At 52.1% G+C, this 22,891-nt stretch overlaps 1 protein-coding gene across 2 annotated transcripts; it reads right to left on the bottom strand.

Annotated features, from left to right (window-relative positions):
* Positions 1–270: 270 nt before the first annotated feature.
* Positions 271–19,751, bottom strand: SGK2 (serum/glucocorticoid regulated kinase 2). Of its 2 annotated transcripts, XM_005235882.4 has the most exons (15): positions 19,476–19,751; positions 15,648–15,801; positions 10,057–10,126; positions 8,723–8,780; positions 8,267–8,316; positions 7,610–7,667; positions 6,934–7,017; positions 6,484–6,615; positions 5,493–5,605; positions 4,922–4,958; positions 4,286–4,372; positions 2,816–2,911; positions 2,390–2,545; positions 1,902–1,991; positions 271–1,679 (listed from the first exon to the last, which is right to left on the bottom strand). In XM_005235882.4, exons 2-15 carry the CDS (start codon positions 15,697–15,699, stop codon positions 1,524–1,526), a joined length of 1,239 nt encoding a protein of 412 aa, XP_005235939.2. In that variant the 5' UTR covers positions 15,700–15,801; positions 19,476–19,751; the 3' UTR covers positions 271–1,523. The 2 variants fall into 2 exon arrangements, with proteins under 2 accessions (XP_005235939.2, XP_027640279.1); XM_027784478.2 differs by lacking the exons at positions 10,057–10,126; positions 15,648–15,801; positions 19,476–19,751 and adding an exon at positions 9,824–10,024.
* Between the last annotated feature and the right edge of the window lie 3,140 nt (positions 19,752–22,891).

Raw genomic sequence — 22,891 nt, 5'->3', positions numbered from 1 at the left:
GGGGGAAGGGGGCCTGGACGCCACGGCCCGCGGAGCCGCCCCCTCGGCTTCCTGGGCAAGGCCGGCCCTCGGCCTGGGACCCGCCCCACCGCCCCTCAGGGCCCAGGCTGCCGCGCCTTGGGCCCGCCTCACAGCCCTCCCCTGGCCTAGAGCGGGGAATGTATTGGTTTGAATTAAACTTTTAGTGACTTTCTGTATGAAGCCACCACCCACCTCCCGGCTTTCCTCACGCGCCCGCACCCTTAGACAGAGGGCAGAGAGGGAAGCACATCCGTGTATGCACTTTAATATAAACCATAGCAGATTCAGCATGTACAAGAGAAAAGTCTGATAAAAAAAACAACCACAAACCAACATTGTTCCAGCACAAGCTTCCCAACAGCGTGAGCACCACAACTTCTAGAAAGCCCCTTCTTTATCCCCGTGTTGCAGTTAGCCCCCTTTCTCCTCCTTGCAGCAACAGAACAAAACAGCTTTAAAAAGACAAAAAAGGGGGCAGTGACATACAACGAATACATCAGCATTTAAATTAAGGCAGAATAAATAACTTGTACATCAGTGACGCATTTTCAGGCAGGCGCTGGGGCGTGGAGCGCCGCTGCTGCTCTCCTCACACTCACACTGCGAGGGGCCGGTGCTGCCCGGCCTGCCCTGCCGCGGGTCCTGCTGGCACTGCCCTGCGCATCACCGCTGCCTGCTGCCCCGTGCTCCACATCATGCTCCTCACGTTACTGTTGGCGTGCCTCAGGCAAGTCACACACATGCTGTGAAAGGATCCCCCAGCCCAAGCAAGGTTTAGCCATAAGGTATTTTCCAACAATTCAGCCTCTTCCCCACCCATTTTATCCAGGATTTTTCTCCCACACAGTGGCTCTTCCATAACAGCTTCCTTGTTGCTTCAGCAGCATCCCAATCCTGGACCAGAGAGATGATCCGCTCACAAGCACAGCTTGGGATTTACAGCCCTGCAGCTGCCCTTGGAGCAACAACCAGATAGTTTCTCAGCCCAGGATGAGTAGCTTAAATGGCACCGTCCACTTCAAGGACAAAAGCTATTGCTCTTGGAAGTGTGAAGAGTTTCCCTCTCTAGTGGGAAGGCAAAGCAGTTGGACGTAGCTGGGTAGTTAGCTCCACCAAAAAAAAAAAAAAAAGTGGCCAGTTACAGGGACATGGCTGTTAATGTGAATGATGGTACATACCTCAACCATAAATACAACCACAGAGTGAATACAATTCTGCCAAGTAGCACAAGACACTTGGGGGCGCTGGGGATAGTGGTGGGGGTGGTGTGGAAATCATAATTGGTGTCCCACTTTCCCTGCCAGTGGAACAGTCCTTTAGAGGGACATCCACCAAACAGCAAGTTAAGAGCTTTGTTCCATTCCAGCCAGTTAGTATATTAGTCCCAATTTCATTAAACCATGAGCAAAAGGACATTACCAATCCTTTCCAAAAAAAAAAAAAAAAAAAACAAACATAAAACCGCTTAGTTAAAATCTGGCTTCTGAAAGCCTTTATAAAACCTAGATGCCCTCTTCAGCTGGTGCATAAGAAAATCCTAAAAATGCATCTGAGGCACTGGAGCTGCTGGCTGCTAGGTCAGGCGTGTGGGTGATGGAGGCGGAGATCGCTTCTTGGGTGAACTCTGGATCAAAGTGTCGCAGATCAGCTGGACCAGCCTAAGCCAAAGAGCATACGCATGGTCACGTGGAGTGAGCAGACCCCAACCAACGGCTTGTGTTCAGGTATTCTAACACAGCTGCTCTTCCAACAGAGTTCTCACCGCTGCGTTTGCAGTTCCTAACCTGCACTGCAGCAATGCCCAGTGCCCACACAAGACATCTGGAGAGCATTCCTTTTGTAACGCTGTAAACCAGATACCAACAGAAATACCCACTTACCACATTGGGGTTGAATGGAGGAGTAATCCTCTTGTGGTACAAGTCATCCCAGTTTATTGGGCTGAAGAATACATGGTTCTTTATCTCAAGCTGCATAGAAAGCAGGGGGAGAAAGAGTCAGTCTTCTGCCAACCCTCCTTTTCCAGCACCTGCCAGCTGGTTTCATACCATTAGGTGTTTGGAGCAAGACTTAGAGCTACTGCATGTTCATATAGGGGCCATGTAGCAAATCTTTAATACATGAGGGTCACAGTCCAGTAATCCCTTGAAGGGACATGAAACCATCACGCATTGCTGTCCTAACTTGTCACCACACCTTTCCCTTTGGAAATTCAGGTCAACTCTATATGCCTCTTTTAGGAGACTGGAGAGACATCAAATTGCATGCAAAGCTTTTTCACAGGGCATGCTGTTATCATGAAAGAAAGGCCCTGAACAGAAAAGTTTCCTATCCCTCCTCCCTCCTGATTGTAAGGGGGGCCACCTACAAAGTCTGTCTTGGCCCCCAGCCTCCTCTTCTGGTCCTTGTGGAGGAGTCCCTGGAGGATGTCACAAGCTGCCACAGTCTTGCTTCCTTGGATCTGGAGTGGCTTGTGCAGAATGTTGTCATACATCTGAGAGACATCCCGGCTGTAAAAAGGAGGCTATTTTGAAAGAGAGAAGAAACAGCCAAGTAAGACATGAGCTACCATAAGGAACCTCACATCACAGGTCAAAACGAGTCCTGCAGTGAGCAGATGAGGGAGACCTGCTATATTGCTGTGTTCAAAAGGGCGATGGTATGACTCAACCAGGTCATCCGATTCAGGATTCAGTGGTCTGTCAGGTACCACGTGAACACCCAACCAACCTCACACCACAACTTTTGAAAATTCTCCACCATGTAAAGCAAACCAGACTGCTTCCAAACTTACCAGTCCAAACAGCATTTCATAGAGGACAGCTCCTAGGCACCACCAGTCTACTGTCCTGTCATATGGCTGCTTCTTTAGCACCTCAGGAGCCAGGTACTGGGAAGAGCCAGAAGCAAATAATTGAGTCAAATTACAAAAGGAAGGGCTCTGCCCTCATAAGTATGCAAAGCTGGCTGTAGTTCAAGCTGAGCAAACGCATTAGGAAGCACACAGATGCATTTTGACTGTTCTTTTATAGACTTTCCACTTGCTTCAGAGCTATGGGTTTGAAAGACACCTACTGAAACCCCCAACATGTTTTTCTGGGCTACAGAAGTTTCTCCTCTTACAGAGGACTTGTACAAGGATCTGCCACCCACAACAACTCAACCAGCACACCTGTCCTGCATTGACACGTTACACCTCTAAAAGGCTTCTGTGGTTTTAAGAAAGCTGCAGTTTTTCATCCCACTAAGTCTGTTCAAAGCAGCAAAACTACCAATAACCACCACTAAGGAGCAACACACAAGAACTCAAGCAGCCTGCAGAACAAGCAGCACATCAAGCCTGGTCTCCCACAGGATTGTCTCTGTGTGCTGTCAGGCTCCCTTGTCTAGGGCAGGGGAAACAAAAAAACCACAAAAACCAGACACTCACCAAAACCCACAAAACAAAGCTCAAACATTCCTGCTTGGTTCATGCTGTACTGTTGCATAAGTAGGTCCCCACTGAAAGCAGAGGGCTACCCCCAGGGAATTCCTGCACACTTCTACTGTGCTTGAATACTAAGAGGAATATACAGACCCTTCTCCAAGCTGTCCGAGGAAGGGCAGCAGAACAGCTGCATTACTAAGGCCACAGTGCTACCAAGATCCCCAGCTCAGTAAGAAGCAAGAAGAAAGCCTCCAAGGCAGCAGATTGGAGATGGGTTTTAGCAACACCCAGCTGAGGTGCATTGGAAAGAAGGCATTTCCTCCCCTCTGAGCAGTGCTCACATTCCAAAGGAGAGCCTGGTGCTCTCCTCCTCACAGCGTGCTACACAGGAGCTGCAAAACAAGTACACAGAAGAGCCCAGCAAGGTCCCATGTATGTCAGTACCAGCAGGCTCCCTGTTCTGCAGCTCCAAGGTATCAGAGCAGGTAAACAGCCTGCTCATGGGCTGCCAGGGTCAAGGTTGTCTCCATAGTCACCTGGAACAGTCCCAGCTTCACAAGACTGGCCATTTCCAAGCACAGGGATCCCTGCCCCTCATAGCACAACAAATTTAGAGTACTAATCAGTTGCTACAGGTAAAATTCTCTCTCCTAGGTAGGGTAGGCCTTATCTGAACTCCAGCTTTAGGCTGACAGCCTCAAAGAGCCCGAGACGGTCTAATTCACAAAGCCCATATTTTGAGATGCTGAGCACCCATGTAAGTCTGAGATCCAGGGCTGCAAGTTTCTGAAGGCTTTCAGTCCCCAGATCACAGTGAAACCCCAGCACATGCCGTACCTCTGGAGTGCCACAAAAAGTAGAAGTTGTCTCCTCTTGCTCCATTCCTTCTTTGCAGAGTCCAAAGTCTGTCAATACTATGTGTCCCTAAAGAAGAGGGAGAAATTTCAGCTTGGCCCGCTCCTAGAGGAGACAGCATTTCCCTTCACATTGCATCTCATATAGTGTTTAGTTCCCCACTGCTCATCTGTTTCCCCTCCCTCACCTTCTAGGCATCCTATAGTACAAGTACAGGAGCTATAGAGAAAGAGTCTAGATTTTTTTTAATTTGTCTACAACTGCATAGCAATTAAGAGATTCAGCACTGCTGTGCTTTGCCTCTGCATTGTCCCAGAGCCAGTTGATACAGCAGTCACTATCAGAGTACCAGCAGTGACTTGCTTTTAGCACCCCCGATCCCCGACCACAAGTCAGGTCCCAGCTTTTGGGAATGAGGTGAGAGGGCTTCAAGCATGCAGTTCTGCAGAGGAACAGCTCACTCCCTCTTGCAGTACCTGCATGGAAATGCAGTGGTGCATACATACAAAATCTATGCAAGGAAATGAGCTATAGCCCAGCTTGCAGGACCATAGCCCTCTGTTTGTGGTCTTGATGCTTTTAAAGGCAGAAAGAAGACAGCAGGAGTTGTGAATATACCTGGCAATCCAGGAGAATGTTCTCAGGTTTTAAGTCCCTGCAAGACAAAGAGTGCTGTTTGAGCAGGTTTGGCCAGATATTTAGAAAAGCCAGATCGGAAACACCAGCAGCTAAGAACAGGAGCTAACAAAGCTTCCCAATCCAGTTCACCAAGACTTTCCCAAAGTGCAGGTTCCCATCACTGTGGGGTATCAATATACACACATGCAAACACAGAAAGGCTGCTCATACAGATCAGGTGTTAGCCTGCATTTCTATGCATAAATTGTTACTGAGAAAATTTCTTACCTATTGAGCTAGATTTATTTTTGGTATTTGCACTTAACCATTCTCTGTCCTTCCCACTATCAGGCTGGAAGTATTTACTGCCCATCAGGTCCCGTGCAGACCGTATCCCTCTTGCAGGATAAAGTGCCAGCAGCACATTGTCTTGTCTGGACTAGGATGTTCTTCAGCTACTCCAGTCCTACATTTTGCAGGGCCCTGGTGAAGCCCTTTCCCTCCCCAGCACTGCACACAGCCTGGCTGGGCAGGCTACATGCCCCTGCTCTCCCCAGCAGATGTACCTTACCTGTAAATGATGTTTAAAGAATGCAGGTACCCAATTGCACTAGCAACTTCTGCAGCATAGAATCTGGCCCGGGGTTCACGGAAACAGCGCTCCCTTTGCAAGTGGAAGAAGAGCTACAGGCAGATGAGAAGGTTGATCATTTCTTCTCTAAAAAACTGAAGGATATCTGGAGCAAGCCTGAAGGCCAGCTACTCAAGCACAAACCAATTTGCAGCAAGTGACACATGAACAGCACCAAATAAGCCCTAACCACGTTACCTTGAGCAATCTAAACACATTTGTAGAAGTTGCTTCATTTGTCCTCCTCTTACATCACAATCTCACTTAAGAATTCATTCCCCAGAACACTGTTATCTGCTGATCTAGTTAAAAAAAAAAATCCTAAAAAGAAGTTTATTAGAACTATTATAAAATTAGGATTGCTACATCCCACAAGCTGATTATAGTGGTAGTATGGCCATGACAAGTGGCATGCAGAGATCTGAACCCACTAAGATCCCCAATATAAAATCTCTTTAGGCAAGACATTCATGTTAACAGTATCTCCCAGCCAGTTTCAGAGAGCACAGAAAAAGACAGCTGAAAAAAGTGAGCATCTACAGGACAGAAAGTTGTTTAGCAAACTGCAATGGCCTCACCCAAGCACTGGACTAGGACCCAGAGCTGCCTCACTAGTGGGTTTTCCCTAAGACTCACCAACATCTGTATTTCCCATATTCTCCATAGGATTTTAAGATTCCCCTAACACACACTTTTCTCAGCATCCTTGCCTTGGGAATCATCTGACTCTGGTCAGCCAGCAAGATCTTCATTCAATTTACAGGTGAGATAGCATGCCAGCCACTCCTGGCTGGTCTTTCCCAGCAGTCAAAACAGCATTATACTTCAACATCATTATCTTCTGACAAGAAACAATTTTTGGCAATAAAAGCAGCATGTGTGGGAAGGACCAAACAGAGGATTGAAATAAAGCCTGTAAGTGTGCACTCACCTCCCCTCCATTTACATAGTCAAGCACAAAGTAAAGCTTCTCTGAGGTCTGAAAGGAGTAATGGAGTCCCACAAGGAAAGGGTGCTTGACATTTTTCAGGAGCACGTTGCGTTCTGCCATGATGTGGTTTTGCTATCAAAAAGCAGGCAAGGTGTTAACATTTCTGGCAAGGGTCCAGTCCAGCCTCCTGTAGGGGCTCACTGCTGTTTTCAAAATGGGTGGCAGCTGGGAGCCCAAGAAGGTTATCTCCAGCCCCTGAAAGGGAAACACTCTCCTCTCTGACCAGATTCATCTCATTTCTTCTCCATGTTCCCATGGCAAGAGAAATCCATGTTTAACATGTGAGATGTCTACATGAATACCAGCCACAAGATACCTTGATTGTATTACCAGGATACCTTATACATGCTGACCACTATTCACAGAAGTAGCCAAGGAGAGCAGACATACCTCCTTTTTCTTCAGGATAGTTTTCTTATGCAAGACTTTCACTGCATAAAAAGTCCCATCACACTTGCGTTTGGCCAGGAGAACCTGCAACAGAAGGCCCTGGTCATGGGTTTCAGTCTCACCTTCTGCTCATGGTTGGCGTTTCCTCACAGAAGCTCAACACTCTTGTGAGTGATTATACAGAGTGTACAGCTACACAGGGTCAGGTACAAAGTTTTAAAGACCAAGCTCCAGCCCTCTTACTTCCCAGAACTTTCTCATTGCTGGAAAGAAGCACACAGCATCTCCACATCCATCCCTTACACACCCAATAGAAAATAGTTTTGGAGCATTTGGGGACAGTCCCATTTAAAGTGAATCCTTGCTATTTCACAAGATACAGATTTATCTCAAGATCTTTTGCCAGCTGAACAAGCCTGAAACTTATTTTGAATCAAGTACTTCTCCTTACCATCCCCACCCTGAACATAAAACACCTTACACTTCTGTCCTTAGAGAGACTGCAGGACAGCTCAAAGGACAGATGATGAAAACCCTATCTCAGGCTTCATCTGGTCTCAGCCCCACTGAGGCCAAACTCCCCAGGAAAGGTGCAAGCAAAGGACGCAGCTAGGCATGCTTTCTCTTTCCAAGCCGCCTCTGAAGAGCTACAGCCCACCTGTACAAGCCCACTTACTTTTCCAAAGCTTCCTTTGCCAATAACCTTCAGGAAGTCAAAGTCTGTTGGCTTGGCACTGTTGAGCAAGAATGGAACAAGTTAATGTTTCTGGGAGAAACACACACAACAGCAATGCTGCCATCAAAGCTGAGTTCCTTCTTGGAAACACGAGTGTTTGTGAAAGCGATTAGAGGGCACTGGACGGGTGACCCTCGCTCCCAGCCAGCTCGGGATTCGCACTGCACATGTCAGTGCGCCCAGCAGAGGAGGAGCAGTCCCTCAGCAACCCACCCGCTGAACACTGTGGCAAGTGAAAGCATCTGTCAGGACCAAGCAGCACCTTTGCAGGGAACAGTTTATCCCCATTTCCAGAGAAAGACAGTCAGGGAGCCAGCAGGGATGAGGAAGATCTTCCCTTACTACCTTTCAAGAGAGGTGTGACACAGTGCTGCAGGCATGGACAGGAGAGGATTGCTACCACAACAGGGATCAGCTCTAGCTGAATGTCTTGAAAACTATGCACCGGTGATACACATTGTATTAAAGGACAAGTAATGTAATTGTTGGGACTTTCACAGACACCACCCATGTGAGACACAGGGACCAACTGCATTCCCCTACCAGATCCCTTCAATGCGTGCTCCACACCCTACCTGGCTTTTGCAGGGAGCTTACTTTGGGTTTGCAGAAGGTCCAAGGTTGATGTTGTCAGTTGTGGCTGGAGGCTAGGGAAGATAACAATGTTAGTCACAAGGACCACGCTGCAGGTTGTGCTTTCCTTTCCTCAATACAGCATCACTTGCACAGAGCCATTGGTAAGCACCCATGAGCAAGAGACACAATGGATGCTTTGGCAAACTTTTAACTGATGGTGGAATAGTTTGGGTTGGAAGCAACCTTGAAGATTATCTTCCCCTCCCCAGACTCCGGGAGCATTATGCCTCTTCCAAAAGGCTATGTTGGGCCTCTCTGCTCTCCTTTTTCTTCTCCCAGCATCACCCACAGGGACAAGGCAGCAGTAAGACTCCCAGCAGGCTAACACAGGATCTCCTCCTTGCTTTTTCTCCTACAGGCACCAGCCCCTCTCCATCCCAAAGGTAAGAACTTGCTGGCTCAGAGCCATGGTCTCACCTGGGTGCTTTTGTCTGGGCTCCGGGAACGATCCATTAGAAGAGCAACTCGTTCAGCACTTGGGAAAAGAAGAGTAAGCCAGTATTGAAAACAAAATCCAAGAGAGAAACAGCTTCACACCATAACTCAGCAGGGACCAGTGCAGACCCCAGTGTGTGCTCTCCTCCATCACGGCAAGCCTCAGCTGAATTCCTCAGCTACCCCCTTGGTAGCACTGCTACTCCCAAGGGGTGGGGGTGCACATGCTCTGGGGGAGGCAGGGGACAGCAGGTGCATACTGACAGATGGAGGGGGAAAACGTTCATGGGTGCACAAGTGATTCAAAGAAGCACAAGCAGATTAAATGGTACAGTTAGCCCTTGATTTGCAATAGCAGAAACTAGGCAGGGCACCAACATGTGAAGACCAGTACAGCCCCAGCAGCAGCACAGCATCAGGGCCAGACAAGATTGCAGCCCTCCTGGCTATGGCCAGCCCCCTCTCCAGGCAGATGCAGCCCCCAGCCCATTGCATAGGGATGCTGCAGCCCAGCAAGTGTCCCCACAGGGAGCCAGGGGAGTCCAGCTGGGTCTGACCACCACATGCCTTCCAGGCTGGCAGCAGACAGAGGCCATTCCCCCAGGCCAGGGCAGATCAGGGCAGTTTGGGGCTGTTGATGTTGCAGAGGAAAGGGGCTGGCCCGTACTCTGTGGGCAGAGGCATTAACACACAGGGCTCTCATCCAGGCAGCACAGCTGCTGCTGGGGCTGGAGGTGCTGGACTTGAACATCAACACTTGTTGGTTCAGATCCACCCTGCCTGGGCATCACTGGGGAGGGATGGGTCCTGCCACCCCAGGGATTCCTCCCTTTGGTTTTAAAGGCTCCCCCACTCTCCTTGCAAAAGTTGGGATTAAAAAGATGACAGAAGGTGGAGTGGGGGGAGGCAGCTCTGTTCCCTTCTTCCCAGTCCCAGAGAGCTTCTTCCATTCCCCCCTCAGCCCCACCAAGCTCTCACACACCACAGGGAGGCTCCGAAGGCTCTCATCCCCCCAGCCACCCTCTGCTGTGCCCCTTCCAAAAAGGGGGCCCGAAGTTCCCACTGGTCTCCCACACATCTCACCTGCGGGTGCTCCCTCTCTCCGCCCCCACACACTGTCAGGCACAGACCCCCGGCCATCCCGGAGCCGCCCATGGCAGGAGATGCTGGGAGGCAGCGGGTGCTGGCAGCTCTCCCTGGGGACTGCCCACATCTGGCCGGTGCCAGCCAGCTCCATTCACCGCCGGGCCAGCACGGGGGTTATCAGGCTGAGCTTTTAAAGGGCTCTCATCCCACTGGGAGGTTTTCATACTCACTACGAGCAGAGCCTGGAGCCGGACGCCTTGAAGGTTTGTCCTATCCTCTCACGGCCGTGCTTGATGAGTTCTGCAAGGAAAGTTGGAGCACCGAAGCCGATTAGCTGGCAGCATGATTTCAAGTGCACAGAGGCACGTTTGTTCTTCACTGACCTTGCTCTTCTCTCCACAGCTGCCCTCCTCCCACTTCCACCCACGTACCAAAATAACCAGGAAATTATAGGAACCAGGACAGCTCCCCTCCCAGCCCTGCCAGGAGCCCTCAATAGCTCACAGGATGGGGATGAGTGCCACAAAACAGACACTCTCTCCCATGGCAGAGGGCACTCAGGCTAAAGCAACCCCGTCAAGCCTCCCTGAGCCACCCCTTGGTCCCCAGGAGGGACAAGGAGTGTGCTCATAAGGACGATGTTGTACTGGAATACGTCACACACTTGGCACATCCACTGCCCCTTTCATTCAGGACTCTGAGTAATTAGGGACATGAATGAAACCTTTCAGGGCCCTGCAGGAGGTAAGCCAGCACACACACATCGCAGCAAGTAAGTGACTTGCCCAAGGACACAGCCAGTGCCAGAAGCTGGGATTCCCACCACAGAGCATCCCTCATGCTCAGCTGTGCAGGCAGTTGCCACCACCCATCATCATCACCACCTCTCCCTTCACAAAGAGGCAAAGTCCTGAGCCTGCTCCCTAGCGCACAGGCCGAGCAAAAGAAAACCCTGGGAAGGCAACGTCTATGGAGGAGTTCCTTGTTTTGCTTAGGAGTAAATAACAAAAATATTTGAAGACTCAGTTTTACTCCCTGGCTCTGCCCTAGTTTTACTACTGGAGGGAAATAAAGAATTAAAACAGTCACAAAAACATACACTTTCCACTGCTTCCCCTAAAAAAAAAAGGGGGCCTTTGTAGACACAAGCAAGTTGTCATCCTGGAATATCTCTTCTACAGACCAAGGAATTGGCAGCACCAACTGCCAGAGCCCAGGCAAGGAGTTTGTAGGACAACAAGTTTTGAGGTAAACACAAGCCCATTTAGAGAACCCTTCCTGCATGGGTCTTCAGATCTGCCAGGTGGAGGGACCTGCACGCTCCGGAGAGCCACTGAACCAGGCTCCACCAGTGATCCTGGGATCTGGGTGCGTATCTGATGAGGACCCGAAAAAACAGGCTGTGGTTTCAGAGTCTCCGAACAGATAAGAAAGGAAAAACAGAAATTTAAAGTGAAACCCACAAACCACTCAGTGAGAGAGCTTACAACATCAGGCTGGTCCGAGACCCTGACCTTGTCTGATACTTTGCTCTGCAGCAGGTACAGAGCCTGTCCCAGCAGGCACCCACCGGCAGGGACAGCACGCAGGCAGCACCCAGACGGATCAATCCCCATCCCCTCCCACTGGGCATAGTCCTTATTTCCCTGACAGTCTGGCTCTCCCTGGCTCACTGAGGTCTACTGAAGGTCATCCAACACCTGCCTTGGGGCTGCACCTGTCCCACAGGCTGCTAGACAGGCTGGCCAGGTACCACGGTCACAGCAGAGGGATGTCAGCCCTGCTGCCTTGGCACAGGCGACACTCACAGCTCAGGGCAAGGGAGGAGGTTGGCACAGGGGATGGTGAGAGCTCACAGGTATGTGTAACAGGCCCCAGGCTGCAAATGGCAGCAGCAGATAGAGGAGCCAGGGCTCCCACCCCTTACCACAGCAACCCAACCAAGCCCACACAGTTACCACCTCGCTCCTGCTCCAAACAGGTGACACAGCCTGTTCCCTACAAACCTGAACCCCCACAAGCTTGGGTTTGGCCCCACGGTCTGTCAGTGGCAGCATACACTGTTCTGATCTCAGACTCGGGGAGGGGGTATAACAACTCGGGCACAGGTGGACATGTCACAGCTTGGGCACCTTGGAGCACACAGGCCAGCCACAGACACACCTCCACCTGGCCTGGAGGCATTTGCTGGCAGCACAGGATGCAGGACAAGTCCCTGACTTGCTCTGAGGGGCTTGGACAAGGCTGCTTTAGCAAGGTCTCCACAGCCCGCAGTTAGGCAGCAGCCTCTTCCAGGGCCACAGCCTGTTCATGCTTCCCCCCACCAGCCCCGTTCTGCTCCACTGCTTCTTTGCTGGAAGTGAAGCTACGCAACAAGTCCCTGCTGACCAAGGGCAGTGCTTTCCAACAAAGCTATTGCATTTAATGTATTTGCTCTGAGGCAAGAGTCTCTCTCATCGCACTGAAGTACCACACACGTTTGTAGAATACATACGTCCTCATCCTGTATCCTTTTCTATTCAGGCTCAGAGCCACCTTGCCCAGCCTCAGTCCACCTTCAAAGCCAGGTTAGTTTTTGGTTTAAATCTCCTGATCAGTCAAACTGGCTTTTCCTTATCACTAACAAACCCTACTCCCCCTAAAGCACAAAGATTTCTGAGTGCACACATGCTGAACAACAGAATCAGAAATAGGTCACGAAAATACGCTGGAATCCTTGGTTATACATGCCCGGCTGCATCCCTCCTTGTGCCTGCTGGGGCAGCAGGAACGCTCTAGGCTTGGCCAGGGCCACAGAGAGCATCAGCAAGCAAGTCTAGGAGTTTCCTGATACGATGTGACTATCACACACTCAGAACACAACACACTGCACCGTATCACCACCACCACTGCCCCCCTCCCCAAAGACCATTTCACCCCCAACACGCAGGCCAGAGGCATCCCTCAGGCAGCACGCACCCACTTGGCCAACACAAAGCTACTACTTACAAGTTGGAGCAGTTCATACAGCTAAATCTCCCCCCACCAAACATCCCTCAGTAACATACATTTTCTTCCCAGCACAGCACAAGCAGCTCCTTCTTCCTTCAACAGTTCTGCCAGCGGTGACCCACATTCCCATGCTAGCCCAGCGTTATTTGCTACAAACACATTACTAATGCAACGCATACCTTGCACGGAAAGGCAACCTCATAGACTCGTCATCTGCAAGCTGCCTCCCACCCTCTTCCCTGATGTCACCGCTCTCAGCATCATTCCCTACCTAACCTAGATTGCAAACCCCTCCGAGCAAGTGCCTCGTCCTCTCCTGCTCGAGGAAGGGCTAGTTGCCAGCATGCGGAGGCAAGGAGGCCTGGCAGGCTGTCACTGGGATAGCAGGTGATGTTTTGGAGGCAGCACAGGGTTTGGAGGGGCAAGGTTGAGAGAGGGGCACCTAAGGCAGCCCACAGCTTTTGTCCCTCGCAGGGGCTGCACAGGGTGTAAGGGGGAGATGCCCCAGTTTCAGCTCAGAGAAGGAGCATAGGGAGGGGCAGGAAGGAGTATTCCTGCAAACACATGCTTTTCCTCAATAAAGGAGGAAAAAAAATCCAATAAAAACCCACGGAACTCAAGCTTTCCTCTGCTACAGATGCAAGAGAGAGCTCCAGGCCAGCACTGAACTCCACTTTCATTCCCATTGAGACATTATAGCATGCAGCTAATCCAGGAAGAGGTTAGGAACGACTTTAAAAGACTTCTTCACTTGGGGAAGCTTTCTTAGCTACCCTCTGCAGAGCTTCTGCTTTGCCCAATTTTCTCTTGCAGACCCTTTTCCCTACACCCCAGAGAGACTGCATAGCAAAGCAGGAGCCCCAGCCAAGCAGCCCTGGCTCTGAGCAAGCTGGAATCCACATTACAAACAACCCTTTGGATTTTGGGGGAAAAACTACATGCAAGGCTGAAAGAAAACAGCAGGTGGCTAAAAGCTTGCAGCATTTTTTGCAAAAAATAACCCCATGAAAATAGAGAACAAAGCATTAAACACACCTGGGAGCACCTCTACAAGCAGAGGCTGCGTCCTGATGCATGGGAAGCAACCCACAGCCAGCGAGCACAGAGACCCCTCGGTCCCCATCCCCACACCAGCCCCCTCTGCCTCTGGCTGTCCTGGCAGAGCAGAAGCCCCAGGCACTTTCCTAAATCTCAGAGGGGAATAGCTTTGCTTCCTGCAGCACTTCATTTAGGCTGTGAACACAAACACCCCTACCCTCCCAAGGTAACCATCCCACTGCTGGCTCACTTACAGACCTTTAAAGAGAGCAGGAAAAGCTGATCAGCTGCAAAAAATGAAGAGACACCTGCTAGATATACCGAAGGAGTGAGAATTTAGGTGGGGGTGGTAGTTTTGGATGAGGAGGGAGTGGTCTGGGTGGTGGGTTGGAGCAAATTATACCCTGGCAGGCATCTCAGGTGTTCAGAACATCTTTTTACACATTAGTAAGCTGAAAATTTGTCTCCTGTCCTGTGGTGGGGAGGAAGGTCATGGCTGTCATTTGGTTCAGGTCAAACCCAGAAGAAGTTGCTCCTTCCCATGTCCTCCACTAACCCAGGAAGACTGCAGCCCAGGGTAGCCAGACTGGTGCTTTGCAGCAGTATTAAATGCAAACATAAACACACATGGACAGGAAAACCTGGCATTGCAAGCATGCAATGATTTGAGAGAACAGAAGCTAAGCTCTGAGAAAAGGGAAACATTGGAGAAGGGCTCTCTCTTCACTAAAAATAAAGCAATCGCTTTTTGCTTCCACTATAATTTCCTATAAAATCTCCCTGTGTGCAGCTGCAACAGGAGAAAAGCCATCTTACGGTGCAAGCTAAGGAGTAAGTGCAAGGCAGTAAAGGCAGAGGTCTGGGCAGCCTTCCCCAGGGGGAGCAGAGGGGCTGATCGCTGTGGGACAGGTCCCTAACCCCAGACTACAGCCACCCAGAGAAATGATCTGAAACACCTGATGTGCTCATTGCCATGTGTGATGAGAGGGGAAGCAGCATGTTGCTTGAAGTACTGTTCTGTCTCAGGTCAAAGCCTGAATTTTTTTGCTCAGCCAAAATCCTCAAGCTATTGGCATCATCAGCTTTTAAAAATATCTCCTATTATGTTCTGATTTTCTCCAGTTTTGCCTCTACTTGCATTGTAATGGTCAAGTTTCAAAATACTTTCAGCAGCTAATTTACATTTTCAAATCAATATCTCCTGCTTTTGTTCCTTTCAATAAAAAACTTGGTATTATCAACAAAATCTGCTTGATTTTATTTTCCATATAAAGGCATCTTTAATTAAAAACCCATTTTCTATCCAAAGGAGAGGAAGCAGAAGGATCCTGGAGGGAAAAGTTTTTACCAGCTAGAATGCATAAAATATCTAATCTGGAGTGCAGCCAGGAACAACAATAGATACCGACGGACAAAGCGAAGGTTGGGTTGGTTTTGCCCATCATGCCCCCTCCATCTGTAAGGGCTGCTGACACACCAGGGCTGTGCACGCGCCAGGTGTAACTCAGGGCCAGGCGTGCAGCGTGAAGCTGCCGTCACCCCTGCACACAGCCACCTCCTGGGTCCTCTGTGGGTCCCACGGGAGCCGGGCTCTGTGCAGCCCTTGCTGGGAAGGGCGAGCCCTGGCTGTGGCATGAGCCAGGCTGGACCCCACCTGGAAGGTGTGCAGTGGGGCTCTGCCCTCTGCCAGCTGCCCAGCCGGTGGGAGACCTCCCTCTGCGGGGAAGCTTCCTCCGTGCCCTCGCCATCCCCAGGGGGTTAATGACACAGTGCCAGTCGGTGGGAGCATTACCCTTCGTCTTCCCAAGGGCGGTAGAGGAGGGCTCCATCCAGGCCATGTACATAAAAGCCAGACGAAGTAGTCCCTTCTCCTTAGGGCTGGGGCGAGAGCTCAGCGATGGGCAGCAGGCATCCTCGGGAAGCAGAGCGTGCAGATGTTTCTCCAGCTGCAAAGGTGAAGGGCACAGGAATCAGGCTAGAATCAAGCCCTCAGGCGCAGCGCTGGCTGCCTGCCAGCCAGGCATGGCTCTGGGATGTGGGGCTGGCTCCCTTTGTGGCACCTACCCAGTGCTCGGTCTGGGGGGGATCATTAGGGTGCTCTGCCACCATGCTAGTGTCCCTGGCTTTGCTTTGGGACACGCCTCTAAAGAGGGTTGGGACTGGCAGGTGGGGGGACACTGGAAGAGAGCTGAGTGGCACTGGTTGGCTGTTTGACTTCTGTACAGCAGAAGAAATTTACCCTACAACTGTAAAATTCACAGATTTCTGCTCTCGGGAAAGGATTTGGGTTTTGATGCTTTTGAGCACCTGAGACCCTATTCGTTGTCCCTGTACCCAGGGTGACTGCCCTGGCACTAGTGGCTCCCTGGCACAGGAGGAGACATTCCCTTGAAGCACAGGGACACATGGACCCCCAGTAAGTCCCCAGCATAGTGCAGATCCTCACCTGGGGGTTCAACAGCAGATGCCAGCGGGTGCCTGGGGAAGCTGCCGAGGGCTTTGCCCTGGCGACCCCCATGCATCTCCCTGGAGAGGTGTCCTGGGCCAGCGGTTGTCCCCGTGATGGAGGACATGAGTGGGACAGGTAGATGTGAGCAGGGTCAGGCTGCAGTGTGCTGCCCACCCAGGCTGCCCTCCCCTTGTGCCAGGGGTGAGGGTTTCCCCTTGCCCTGCCCCTGTGCACCCACAGTCATGGCCAGCAGCAGCTCCTGCCCCTTGCCCAGCACTGCCCCTGCCCCACGACAGGACACGTTAGTGCCATGTTGGAGGGGCTGCTGGATGTGGGAGCCCTTGCAGGGCACGTACATTAGATAGGCACACATCCCTGTGGCCACTGCAGGTGTGGCCATGCACCTCTTACACCCTTGGCCCATTCCCCTGCCCAGCACCCGCACACTCCTAAACACAATTTAAAATTTTAGTGAGGCTGGAGTCCTGCTGGTGTCAGGGTTGTGTTCTGCCAGCGTTGCTGGTCTTCCGTGCTGGGGCAGTGTTTCCCTGCCCTCCAGAGAGCACTTCTGTGCCAGGCAAACCTCTGGCCGGACCTGGGGGCAGAGGTGATGGGCAGCTGTTGGCCAATTTAACCCCTTCTGTGCACATCTCCTGACTGGGATGGACTTGGTCAGCTCATGGTAGGAGCAAGCCCTGGCCAGAAAAGGTGATTTTTTTCAGCTGCACTCGCACAGCTCAGAGCCTCCAGACATTGGCAGTGCTTGGAAGCATTTTCCTTTCCCTCCCGGGGGAGGAAAGCTGCCTTCACTCGCACAAGCCCTGTAGGGGGTCGAGGGCTGTGTGGTCCAGCTGAGCCTGGTCCCCGCCAGCAGGGCCAGCCCTGGCCAGTGCCACTCACCCCGGGAAAGCCACATTTGCACAGGTCCAGCCCGTTGTCTCTACATGCAGAGAGTACCCCTGTCTCTCCCTATTAAAATGTTTTATATGCAATGCATATATGCTATTTTATAGGGAAAGGTGTACTATTTTAATCTCCCCATCTGGCACTATCTGTAACCGTAATCATAAAAGTATTGCTGCAGTGGAAACACACAGTCCTGAGCAATTGTAATTGCAAGGAAGGGTCCAGATAAGATTAAAACAAATATTTCTCTAGAGAGCACAAAGCAAGTTTCCATCAACCTGCAGTGAAAGGTGACCTAAAATGTTTGACTATTCAGTTATCTCTGCTGGGTAAGGAATAGGACAGGATAGGATAGGATAGGATAGGATAGGATAGGATAGGATAGGATAGGATAGGATAAAAGCCTATTTCTTCATCTTAAGAGGATTCATGAAAGACTAAATAGACCACTGGTGACCACTGGGTTTGTTTAAATTATTTTTTTCTCTCTACATTTTTCTTTTAGCTTTAAAAAGCCAGGGCTCTGCCTCAGGCATTGCCTTTGATTTTGCCAAGGAGTCCCACATGGGTGCTGGGAAGTTTTGGTCAAAAGAGCCAAGAGGAGGCCACTTGGGGGCAAGTTTTTATTCCAAAGCACAGCTAAAGTGGGTTTGAGCAAATCTCGAGCATTCTGTGCCTCCATTTCTACAAATACGAACATGACAGAATGCTACTGGTCTCTTGTAAAGCCTCTATATCTGCAGAGGAATAAATGACTGGTCTTCCTATTGCCATTAAATTAGTTGGCTGGGACTTTTTTGCTTCCAAGTGCTTTTTAAGTGTAGGCACAGTCTCTGAATAAATAACACAAAGCTGGAAGCAGTCTGACTCTAAGCAACCCTTCCTCTCCTGGCTGGCCAGCCTTGTCCTTGGGGAAGGTGCAATTTTCCTGCTTCCTCTCCTCCCCAGCAGGACTTCAGGATACATTACAGCCTATGTTTTAGAGCCTTTCTTAAAAGAAACCAGCTGGTTTTGGGGATGAGCACCTCTTTTCTCCTGCAGTGCAAGTCAGTCTGACATAGGGTGCACACTCAGGGCCACCACCCACGGCTCAAGCCCCAAGTGTGACCAGCCTGGCAGGGACAAGGGCAGAGAGGCAGTTTCCCAGCCGGATTGAGCAGGGCTTAACAGCTTGGAGACGGCTTGGAGAGCTGCACTGCCCGAAACCAGGCCCCTCACTGCTGGCACAGTGCTGGGTTCGTTAGGAAAGCTTGTCTCCCCTCTGCCCTGCTCCACCCCCATCCCATCCCTGAGAGCCGCCGACTCCAGCTCCACCGTATGGGATATATGTTTTTACCCCTTTTTATCTACATGCATGGGAAGCAACTGGGGCTGGCGCAGCTGGGGATAGTCTCTCCAGCACAGCTATATGTACTGGATGCAGTGGGCAGCCCAGTCCAAATTGGGCCAAGCACTGCTCCAGGCATTGTCAGGACCAGTGAGCCCCTGTGCAAGAGCAGCAGCTCTGCACTGAAATCTGCTGAGCCCGTCTCTGCTCCCCTGCTCTGGCACTGAGCAGGAACAACCCTCCCTGTCCTGCCAGCGAGGAGGTCAGGGATGCCCCGTTAGAGGGATGCTAGCACCCCTGAGCTTTGCCAGGCCAGCCTGGCTGCAGAGACACAGCCCAGAAGACCACAGCCAAAATGACCTGAAATTTCTGGTGCAAACCTCACCCTTCTGGTGCTGGCTGCAAAAGGCCAGTGCAGTCCAAGCCTCCTTTCCCTGTGCAGGTAGCTCAGGGACATGGACACACACATGGCTGGTCACCAGTTGCCTCTGCTGATCTGCCAGCTCCTGAAATTACCCAAGGTCAGAAACACTTGTGGCTGCTCCTAATGGGACCTAACCCAGGGAGGTGAGGGGCTGCGGACACAGCAGGGTGATGGAAGTTCCTTGTGATGGAAGTTTCCTGGGGAAGGCACAGTTAATGCAAGAAACCTTTCCACCTAGTACAGCATTTCCAGAGGGAGCAAGGAACTGTTCGTCTCCTCTCTGGATTCCTCCACAGGTGGGAAACAAACCCACTGCTGGAACTCAAATCCCCTCCACTTCTCGCTGCTGACCCTGAGCCAATGCCTGGGGAGCAGCTCTCCTACGGGCCAGCCGGGTCCCTGGCAGCAAGGGACGAGTCCTTCACAAAACCCCCTGCTTTTCCCAAAGGGGTTCAGGACCTCATTAAGAGAAGGGAAGGTTGTGATCATCCCAGAGAAAGCAAATCGGCATTACCTGCACAGCGCGAGGCGTGGGGAGCTGGGCTCCTGGGCTCCGGCAGCAGAGCCGGCGGGCACTGCCCCACTCCAGCTGCGGGAAGCAGCATGTACCACTGTCCCTCCAGTTGTTTTTATTTTGACGATTCTGTCTGAAGGTCGAAGGAAAAGTCCGAAGGAGGAGCTTGTGGCAGGAAGTAAATGATTACCCTGCCAGCGCTCCCGAGGGGACCAAGGCACAGGGAGCTGGGGTGGGAGAGGAAAATCCCTCCTTGGGGGGATTAGAGGGCAGCTCACCGGCAGGGAAGTGCAAAGGGTCAGAACAAAGTGCTTTGTTCGCTGGAGGCTGTGCCAGGTCACATGCTGGGTCCTAGCAGAGGTAGTGAGGCATGGGTCACCTCCCAAACGCCAGCAAGACCTCCTGGATGTGGACACAACCCATTGCCCATCCACCAGCAATCTGCGGAGCTTGCCAGCAAGGAAGGAGCTGGGCGATGTGGAGCCTTGTCCCCTGGCAGCACTGTGTCCGGGGCAACAGATCCAGGGACTTTTACATGTTTGAACTGTGCAGGCGTGACAGTCCTACAACCCCACTTCTGCCTCCTGTGTGACCCTCCCCTGGCTCCATCCTGGGCTACATGTACGTACAACAAGCACCTGAGCAGCCGGCAAGGACTGAACCCCATGGGCACATCAAAACTGAGGCCAGAGCAGCCCTCTGGGAGCCAAAATCGACTGCCCTCCATTCATGCCATCCCCTATTTGCTCCCTGTTCCTATCCCTAGGTGCCCAGCACCACTGATCACCACATCCCTGTGTGGGTGCCCAGATAAGGCTTTGATGGGTGTGTTGGTGGAGTCACTGGTGGACCCTCAAGCTCCTCACCTGAAATACAAACTTCATGCATGGGAGGTATTTTCTGATTGTGCAGGAAGATTCCTTTTACCCTCAGAAGCCCTTTTGCACCTGCCCCTCTCGTGGGAGTTGACCATGATGTAGTTGGCTGATAGATCCCACAGCTCTGAGAAAACCTGAATGGCAGCACCATTCCTTGAGTGTTTGTCAAGCTACTGACCTCTTGCCATTGGCACATGCCTGTTCCAGCTAGGCCTGTGAATCCCAAAGCAGAGAGGAGAAAGAAAAAGGACCACTGCACAAGGAGGCCATTAAGAAAGCAAAAGTGTGAGCTGAGGCAGGATTTGAATACACAGATGGGTACAAAGATGTATAAAATCAGATGATGGAGAACACTGGTGCCCCCATCAAAATAAGCATTTTCTGAAACAGTCTGGAATATGTGGTTTGGAGCATCCAAGGTTCGTGAGGCCACGACAGCCAGCTGCCACTGCAGCCAAGGTCTTCAGCTCCGTGTGTGTGGGGAGACGGCAGAGCCATACCTGCCCCGCAGTGAGCTCCAGCACCAGTGGCAGCGCGCAGAGAGGAGCAGGCTCAGCCCTCACCTTGCTCCAGCTCCCACCCACAGTCCCACCAGGTGGCATGGCCGTGCAGATGTGTGAGGGTAACAGAGGTTTGATATCACGCTCATGTCTCAGGGAACAAATGCAAATAGAGGTCCCTATTGTACTTCAGGAACCATAAAGACACAGAGGGAGAAATAAATAGATTCCCTGCTAGCGCAGAGAGGGCCTTTGTTTGTCTCATTTTCAGAATCAGAAGGTTTAGAGGATTGCTGCAGCACATGACCAGAAGCTACGAAGCTGCAGACAAAAGGCATTTGGAACAGAGATCAGACTTTGCCATCATGCTGGCTTTTCAGATTCCTGCTTTGTCCAAGTTAAACCTGCTGCTATTTTGGGGTTTCTTTTGCTCACTCCACTGCATCCCCTACGTTAAAGGCTGCACATGTCCCACAACACTGCGTTCACATACGCTTTCACTCACATCAGCACAGCATCAGAATGTCTGCTGCGGCAGGTTGGAGGGGGCTGCCTGTATTTCAAGCCCAAGTCACGAGGGTTGCACCCACAGCCTCACTCATTGCAGCCATGGACAAGTTTAGAGGACAAAGCCTCAGCTTATCGCTCTGGCCTGCTGAGCAGGCTCATTTCGCAAGCTCGTCGCACGTCAGCCACGAGCGTGCGTCGACACCCAGCAGAAACACGGAGGAAAGTGCTTGAGCAGAACTGACAGCGAGACAAAGCCTGCCGGGGCTCTCTGGATAATTGCTGGCTTTACCGCAGCTGAAAACTACAGTGAGCCAGATGCTGAGATGCCCTGTCATCCCTGGGACCCACGCAGCCTCTGCCAGGCATCACGCGGGAGGCAGAAATGCCTGGCAGAGTCCCTCCAGCCAGGCGGTATCTGCTCCCTGGGGCGCAGGGGCCTGGGGGGGCTGTGCCTGGGCAGGACCTAGGGGTTGAGCTGCCCTTGCAGGGGCTGGGGGACTTTCTGCTCGTGCTCCACTGTTCTGCTCCCTGAGGGATAGGAGCAAGGAGCCCTCAGCTGCCCTGAATTTCCCCACCGTCACAAAAAAGGCACAACTCATCTTACAACCCCAAATACACTCCAAGACGGAGCCATTTCTGTTTCCAAGGGGGGGGGGGGGGAAAGCGCTGAATTAGATTGAAAACCTCTATAAAGTTAAAGCTTCATAGAATGGTTTCCATCCTCATGTACCCTGAAGCGGAGAACCTTTGACCTCTGAAAAACACAAAGACACAGGACAGGTTAGTGTGTGAGCGCCCAGCAGCCCCGCACGGGCCACTGCCCGCAAGGAGAGGCGAGTAAGCTGTGCAGCCGCTGCAGCATGGCAGCTGTCCTGGCTGCATCCCTCCGCTCCCTGCGGTCCCAGGGGAACACGGGGAGACAAGCACCCCAAAACCACCACGCACACAGCCGATGCCAACGACAGATGTGCAGAGGAGCATGTTAACCTGCCAGAGCTCCTCAGCTCTCCACATCCAAGATCCGAGGGGTTAGCTCAGCCCTGCTGCTGATGGTTCCGACCAGAAGATGGGCTGGTTCTCCCATGCCCGTCCCCTGTCAGCACCCCAGGGAGAAACCGCAGTTGGAGCGGAACGTTCCCGGCAGGAGCCGCACCAGCCGGCGCCTGTGAAGGGGGAGCGGCTCGCCCAGACCCTCCGGCCGGGCTCGGTGCCCGCACCCCGCCGGGCCGCGCCGTCGGGCGAGGGCGCTGCGCCGCCGGGCTGCGGGCGGGGGGAGCCCCGGGGCGGGCAGGGGGAGACCCCCGGGGCGGGCAGGGGGAGCCCTGGGCTGTGAGCAGGGGGGAGAGCCGGGGCGAGCAGGGGGGAGCCCCGGGAGTGGGGCAGGGGGAGACCGGGGAGACCTCCGAGGGCGGGCAGAGGGAGCCCCGGGGGTGGGCAGGGGGAGACCCCCGGGGGCGGGCAGGGGGAGCCCCGGGGAGGGCAGGGGGTGCCCCGGGCTCTGAGCAGGGGGGAGCCCCGGGGGCAAGCA

The sequence above is a fragment of the Falco peregrinus genome, chromosome 9 (assembly GCF_023634155.1).
Source record: "Falco peregrinus isolate bFalPer1 chromosome 9, bFalPer1.pri, whole genome shotgun sequence".
Lineage (NCBI taxonomy): Eukaryota > Metazoa > Chordata > Aves > Falconiformes > Falconidae > Falco > Falco peregrinus.
The sequence above is the reverse complement of the archived record's forward strand: the minus strand, read 5'-3'. Positions and strand labels throughout refer to the sequence as shown.

Bases quoted from the DNA above. Each gene is read 5' to 3' on its own strand.
- SGK2 (XM_005235882.4), bottom strand. From the start codon at position 15,699: ATGTACATGGCCTGGATGGAGCCCTCCTCTACCGCCCTTGGGAAGACG. The intron at 4,959-5,492 runs GTAAGGTACATC...TTTGTCTTGCAG, and splicing joins TCTTTAAACATCATTTACAG to GGACTTAAAACCTGAGAACA. The intron at 1,992-2,389 runs GTAGGTGGCCCC...CTTTCTATGCAG, and splicing joins TGGGGGCCAAGACAGACTTT to CTTGAGATAAAGAACCATGT.